Below are 7,935 nucleotides of genomic sequence, written 5' to 3' on the forward strand. Positions count from 1 at the left end.
AAACCTGACTCCTTAGCCATAGACTCTAATGCAGTAAATGAGTCGGATGGAGTGGCCAGCAGTAGGAGGGGGCTTAAAGCGCACTGCTATGCATGTCACAGTCTTATAACTCAAAATCGCAGGGAACGCAACATGTCACAAGTTTTTCTAAATGAAAGTGACATTTGAAAGAATCACTGTAATTTCTGGCATGTTATAGTAACTTGTCATTTTTGTTGCTGGGGTCCTGGTGCTGAGCACCCCCACGATCACTAAAATGGGCAGAAATGCTCAGCTGAGCGTTGTGTCCATTTAGGCTGTGGATGGCTCTGCTTGGGTGCCATGGCCCCTCTGAACTGCCTGTTAGAAGTGCCTTGTTGACTTGTCAGTGTGGGTGCTCCTGCCAAAATGTATTTATATATTTTATTTATCTTTTGGCCCTTGCATGTCTCGGGTAATTTCCTTACTAAAAGCAGCATGTTTACCTGTTTGTTCCTGTGGAGTCATTTGATTTTATTCTCACATTTCTTTGTTTTTACTTTTTTAGCAAGAAATAGAAAAAGTTCAGTTGTTGTGAAGAAGAATGGGAAAAGTCGAACATTGACAAGACAGTCCATGTCACGAATTCCAGTTTCATCCTCTTCTACCTCATCCAAACTTGCTCACATAAATAATTCCAGGGTACCAAAGAGACTGAGAAAGCCTGTAAAGCCTTTTCATTCTAAAATAAAGATGAGAAATCACTGCAGACGACCAGAGCTAAGAAATGCTTCAAGAAAGCTTGAAGTAACTAACCTTGTTCTTAAAGAACCTAAAGTAGTGCTGTATAAGAATGAGACTATTAAAAGGGATAAGCAAAGCGAAGGTCCAGCAAGGTTTAGAGAAACTACTGGTTGTTTAACTAGGCATGCGGCTAGGGAATATAAACTGAATTCAACGAAAGGTGCTCATGGTGAAACATCATGTACTTATATAACACGAAGTTCTATTAAAACAAGAAACTCTGCGGAAACTGATGCTAAGCTTCCACCAAATACTTTGGATGGCTATAGAAGTAGCAGCAGTGGGAGCTTAACACAGACTCACAGACCTGATACTAGAGGTCAGTCAAATCACAAGAATGAACTTGATCAAGAAACTGTAAAAAGACGGGATAATAGGCATCAAAGAAATGGTTTCTGTAAGTCTAGAAGAAGCAGGCACTTGAAACGTGTTATGAACACGGAAATATCAAATTCTGACTTTGAATCCTCTAAAAATGATAGTTTGTGTGACTTGGTAAGCTCACATTGTGACTCAGGTGTAGGCAGTGTTGTCACTGACACTTCACTTCATTATAAGGACACGAGAAGCTCCTCGGATGATTGCCCGGTCGTCACTTCAGAGATAAGGAAAAGAGAAAACATAAGAACGGTCAAAAGTAAAAAAAGCAGAAGAATTACAAGATACGACGCACAACTCATTCTCGAAAACAGCACTGGAATTCCAAAGCTAACTCTCCGCAGACGTCACGACAGTAACAGCAGCAAAACAGAGATGGAGAACGACAACATGAGCTCCTCAAAAATCAGCATTAAATTAAGCAAAGATCATGAAAAGGACAATAATAATTTGTATGTAGCGAAATTAAACAATGGCTTTAACTCAGGATCGGGGAGCAGTTCTACGAAACTAAAGATCCAGTTAAAGCGGGAAGAAGAAGCTAGGATGTCTTTTCCAGAGGAAATCCACGAAAACGGAGTCTACTGTAACGACACATTATCTCTGGTGGAAACAAGAATGGAGGTCGACAATTATGATCATTACGAGGAAGAGAGCTTGGTGGAGTCCTCCTCCGAGGAAGGCGAAGAAGATGACGACGATTACGATGACGAATTTGAGGACGATTTTATCCCTCTGCCACCAGCAAAGCGTTTGAGGCTTATTGTGGGAAAGGACTCAATAGACATAGATATATCTTCTAGACGGAGAGAAGATCAATCTTTGAGGCTAAATGCGTGAACCATATATATGTATATATAAATATATTCTTTTTTTTTTTTTTTTTTTTTTGACCAGAAAATAATTTGTACTCATTTACTTATTGAAAAGATTCCATTGAATTATTCCTGACTGAAACTGTAAATTTTAGAGACTGCACTTCTGTATTGTTAGTCCACTCGAAATTGTAGAAAGTGTACAGCATATTGACTTTTTTTTTTTTTTTTTTTTTACAGTGCTTTTTAACAGTCTTCTTACGTGCAATTTTGAGTTTAAAAGAAAATTAGGGGGAAAAAAGTGGGTACTGTTGTATATTGTGGGAAGAATATGTATATTAGTAATACACTTTCCACACATGACTATAAAGTCTAATGTGGCTACCCAATCATAATTCTTTCAGCTCACAGAACCTCGACTGTATCATAACAAATCACAGCACATTAACTATTTCTTGTATGTTTTTATCACCAGCAATGTATTTCCAAAGCTTACAGATTGATTTGCTCAGTGTCCTCCATAGTTTTTTGTCCAGAAGTCTATTTTATACCGTATTACTATCCTTTTAAAGTACTGTCTGTGGCCTTTTTGTTAGTAGCAAAATGAGTCAAAATGAATTTCTCAGAAATGGAGAATAATGAAAAAATTTTTTTTTTCAGAATGATGTTTGCTTATCCTTTTGGCACATTTGATGTACAGGGGTTAGCCGTATGCAGAATATGTTTGGATATGGTGTATTTATTGCTTGTTGTATAAATAAAAACACAACACTTGTATTTAACACTTTTCAACAATTTTTAGATAAAATTGTTCTTTGCAAGAATAATTGGTGCTTATTTTTTCATGGATACAATGCTGTGAAATAAAAAAAAAATGTGATAAGGAAGACTTGTACCAGTAAAAATATAATGTAATTGTCATTTTATTCTATAGATATTTTGTTATATATTATTAGTTTTTTTTTTTTTTTTTTGCACTTTTGAGCAGCTCCAACGGATATAACATTTAAAAATGTCATCTGGCAGTTAAAGAACTAAAGGTATGTTTTATTCATACTTGTATAAAGTGTACATACTACTGTAAATATGTGTGGTATTAGGATTTACATTCTGCCATAAAGTTGATTTACTAAAACAAATAAGTTTCTAAGTTAAGTACTCATGCCAATAAAATAGGAAGTTTTAAAAACAAAAATCCTATTAATGATTTGTTGTTTTTAATGAATGACTTTTTATGGTTTCTCGTTCCCATTATTATGCTAATATGACCACACAACTATCACTTTTATCATTTATACTTCAGTCCATTAGGAAATTTTGTATCTCCATGATGAATCCTACTCGCTTGCATTTACACCTATCATTCCTCTTTACTCTTTTTGCCATTAGTACACACCTGGGGGCACTCACTTCCTTTTAGGGTAAGTTCTCATGCAGCAGATATTACAGACATTTTTATCCCATGTATCTGCATGGTGTTTGTAAATCTCCTTTCATACCCTAATTCAGATTTAGGGGATTTTTTTTTTTTCTCTCCAGTTGCAGAAAACCTGACAGGTCAACATGCTTTCCAAATAGCAGAGCTGAGGCTATTGTGTGTAATCACCCTGTTCACAGGATCAGGGCTGAGGCCATGTTCACATGCTGGAATTTCTATGCCGAAGCCGGCACAGAGATTCTGCTGCAGCATAGTCCCGTTTTAATTCAATGGGATTCTGCTGCACTGTGCACACAGCGGAGTTTCCGTGCCAGATGTTTCTGGAATGGAAATTCAGATTTCTGTGTCTACAGAAAGAATGAACACGTTCATTCTTTCTGCGGACTCTGTACGGAATGCATTGCCGTCTATGAATGCACATTCTTGTGCAGGTTGTTTGTGGTATTGCAACTTGGCTTTAGTCACTTTAATGGAACTGAGCTGCTGTACCGCACACAACCTGAGTGGTGCTGTTTTTCTAATCCTAGATAACCCCTTTAATTAATGGCCACTAAATCACTGGTTGCGTAAATCAAAAACTAATGAATAATTCTGATAACTCTGAAAAGTATTAGTTTACAGCTATCCACACAAGTCTAAGGAGAGAGACAGACAGCACGATTCCAGGAGCCTATAGTGTATAATATCTCTCATCACCCCAAGGCTGCGTTCATAGGTTAGACTGTCTAGTACTCTCTATTTAAAGGGTACCTCTCATCAAATAAACTTTTGATATATTTTAGATTAATGAATGTTGAATAACTTTCCAATAGCATGTTAATGAAAATATGCTTCTTTCTATTGTATTTTTCCCGATCAGTCCTGTCGGCAAGCATTTCTGACTCATGCTGGAGTCCTAAACACTCAGAGCTGCCAGCCTGCTTTGTTCACAGCCAAACAGGCTGTGAACAAAGCAGGCTGGCAGCTCTGAGTGTTCTCCTTTTTGAACAAAGCAGACTGGCAGCTCGTAGTGTTTAGGACTCCAGCATGAGTCTGAAATGCTTGCTGCCAGGACTGGTAGGGAGACCCCTAGTGGTCATTTCTTCAAAGTGGAAAATGAAATAGAAAAGAAGCATATTTTTTAATAACATGCAATTGTAAAGTTATTCTGCATACGTTAATCTATAATATATCAAAATTTTTTTGATGTGGTACCCTTTAATAGAATATTATAGAGTCATGGGAGAGCTGGAAAGCCTTTTCTGTGTGTTTTTAGTGTATAGGAGTCATCATAGAATCTATAGTTAATGAAAAATTTATCTGAAATGACATGTATGCTTTAAACCGCCAGGATTTAACCTATTATCTTAGTGGTTACAGCTGCGTTTCCTATAAAGCAGACTTGCCAAAGGTGTTCGCTCAACTACTAAGCCTAAATTGTAGAAACAGCAGTGTCTCTGGGCTCACCGGCAGAAATTACTGGTCCACCGGCAGAAATTACTGGTCCACCGGCAGCAAGCATCGTTCATTCATGCAATAAGCTTACCATGGCTTATTTCGGGCTGCCTCCTTCCTTCTGCAGTCTCATTTAAATGCTGGTCTTTGTTTTATATCCGTCTGCTGAAGCTCTCAATGTATCGGTCTGCATCTCTATCTAGAGTTATTAGTTATTAAGGGTGGCGCTTTACCATCTGAACACTCTACATTTATTTACAGGGGCTTTTTGTCCTATTGGTCTCCATAGAGAGGGACACCGCACTCTTATGCTTTGTGCAGTCAGGAACATTCCCCAGGAGGCGGATTTTAAATATACGCAAAATTTATTGATAGGCAATAGTTCCTTTCTTTTTTTATTCTATTGTTCTATGCTGTATATTATTGCTATCATTAACTTCTTTTCTTATGTTAGTCAGTACACTGATATCACATTGATAGTGACTTGCATTCTTTCTGACCAGCTGAGACACTTACTTACCCATTGACGTTACACCATCTACTTATCCTTGTATCATTCAAGTTGGTCTGTTATCTTTTATACTAACATCTGCTCTTTATGTATATATGTGGTATCCTCTCACTCCCCAATGAGCCCTGATACCCCAAAGGGCAAAATGCCATGGCAAGAGAGGTTTACTGAACTATATTTGTATAATTGTATACCTGTCCCTTGTTCCCATCCACACTTATAGGAGAGTTCCACCTAGATGGGTAGGGTCACCAGTGTAGGCACTCACCTGTATCCTCAGCCCCTTCCCTTGAGTCAACACTTTTGTACAATTTTTGTATCCAAGTAAAAAATTATATTTCTATTATTTAAGCCTAATTGCTGATTTTCTCCTTTACATTATATTGTATATTTTTCACCAAGGGACCTATATACCAATCTGGCAATAGGGTACAAGTTATCACTTACCCGTCTGTTGAAATTTGTCTCTTTATATAAGAATTACTTATAAAAATATTAATCCTTCCATTACTTATCAGCTGCTGTATGATCCACAGGAAGTTCTTTTCTTTTTTAATTTCCTTTTTTGTCTGACCGCAGTGCTCTCTGCTGACACCTCTGTACATTTTAGGAACTGTCCAGAGTAGGAGCAAATCCTCATAGAAAACCTATCCTCCTCTTAAACCGGAAGGATTAAGATTTTTTTTAATAGAAGTAATTTACAAATCTGTTTAACGTTCTGGCACCAGTTGATAAAAAAAAAAAAAACTTTTTAGTGGAGTACCCCTTAAAAAAAACATGACTAGGATAATCCAGTATCAATGATGTAAGAATAGGTATAGGTGGTCTTGCGTAGGCCACCAGATTCAATGCCAAAATCATCCAGCAATATTGATGAAAAAAATAGAAGAATTCTTGGGATGTGCACATAAAACGTAACTTTTACTATTGTATATATATTAAAAGGTATATTTTTCTTAGTGTAGGTTAATGATATTTGCACGGTGGCAAAGCAAAAATAAGAGTATACGCTGACTCGGTGTGGCTGGGCCCAGCCACACACGGTACTGCAAATGACTGTTAAAAGAAAACCGTATCAAAGCTCATAGAATTATACCACCAACGCGTTTCTACCACCAGTCTCGGTAGTGTCTTCAGGGAGGTAAATATAATGTAAACCGTCGTAACTCATCAAGTAGCCCAAATGTCATACAATGGAACCACAAGATATGCAAATAAGCAACTGCACTACAAACATATTATTTAACAATGTAGGGAAGCCTGATTAATATCACTTCCACTAGTTGCTTTATAAATCATTGCCCAAAGACTTAAAAAAACAGAAACATGTATCATGTCAATCATAAGGCTAGGTCTGCACTGTAGCGGTCCTGTAGAGAAATAAAAAGAAGCACATGGGCATTTTCTCCCTGGGCTGATTTATTCAGATTCCACTGGTATAGGTCACCTAAAAAAGGAAATAAAGTCCACTCACAATTTTTCCTGTGGAAAGAAGACATCTATAGGTCTGTACAGCGACAGTCCTTGTACTCACGGTTCCTGTGGTAATACAGCAGAACGACATGAGACACCTGCAGGAAGCCTGGGATTACCAGCTCTTTCGCGGGTTCCAGCGAGCGTGTGGTGTCTGACGTCACATCGGCTCCTAGTCGCGACTAAATATGCGCTTGGCCCCGCCCCCCGCTCGACGCAAACACAGAGGGCGTGTGTAGTTTTGCACGTCAGAGCCCGCGCTGGTTAGAATCGCAGTCCGGAGCGCTAATGTGACAAGAATATGAGTAATAGACAGGTAGGTCTAAAGCCAAAGCACAACAACAACACAAGCCATGGTGTGACGTGCATCGGGTTCGATTCCCTCTCATTCCCAAATATAAACTCTTAATTATTTGATAGAGTAATAGAATTAAATAAGGCATACAGGCATTTCAACAACACGGGATATCCAATGACACTGAAGCATATGTGACATTTACAAAAATAAGATAATTATCTGTATTAATTTGGATTTTTTGGGGATTTTAGATATTCATCAAAGGCAGGGATGACAAATATATAAATTTTGGAAGTATAGAAAGAATAAATTGGGGAATGTAGGTATGGTTATATGGTGGATTATAAAAAATTTTGAATTTTATAATGAGTTTATAGGGTGAACGGGGTTCCATGTGGCCTCCGCCTGTGGGAGGGATGTTCACTATTTAAAGTGGGGGAGGGATATAGAGATGGCTCTAAGGGATACTAAACTAGCCCTATAAGTCCCTATAGAGGGCTCTGAAGCCTAGGCGGGGTGGCCGCCCGAAAAATGACCTGAATGGTCATTATAAGGCGAGACCACACGGAAACCCTATTTTACAGAAAGCACTCAAATTGTATGTGCTCATTTAGGCCCCTAGGGGCTACTGTGTTTAGTCTGTGTAACCACCGACATTCCTTCTGTAATAGAATGCGGTCCACGTTTCCCCTTCTTTCTGAAGTAGTAACTCTCTCGATACCTATAAAGAATAACTGTCCTATATCTCCTCTGTTCATGTTTGTTGATATGATTTGTGACAGAGGTATCACAGTGATTTCTAATATCCCCAACATATTCTAGGACC

The 7,935-nt window shown here is 38.2% G+C and overlaps 1 protein-coding gene across 2 annotated transcripts in view; it reads left to right on the forward strand.

Moving 5' to 3' along the window:
* The window catches only part of KMT5B (lysine methyltransferase 5B), a 46,202-nt gene extending 42,939 nt beyond the window's left edge, over positions 1 to 3,263 (forward strand). For both annotated transcript variants that reach the window (XM_056527501.1, XM_056527502.1), the window contains exon 10: positions 527 to 3,263. In XM_056527501.1, the coding sequence (XP_056383476.1) occupies positions 527 to 1,980 (1,454 nt within the window). In that variant the 3' untranslated portion in view covers positions 1,981 to 3,263. The remainder of the gene's footprint in view (positions 1 to 526) is intronic.
* The last annotated feature ends 4,672 nt before the right edge of the window (positions 3,264 to 7,935 follow it).

This window comes from Hyla sarda, chromosome 6, assembly GCF_029499605.1.
Source record: "Hyla sarda isolate aHylSar1 chromosome 6, aHylSar1.hap1, whole genome shotgun sequence".
NCBI classification, from domain to species: Eukaryota; Metazoa; Chordata; class Amphibia; order Anura; family Hylidae; genus Hyla; species Hyla sarda.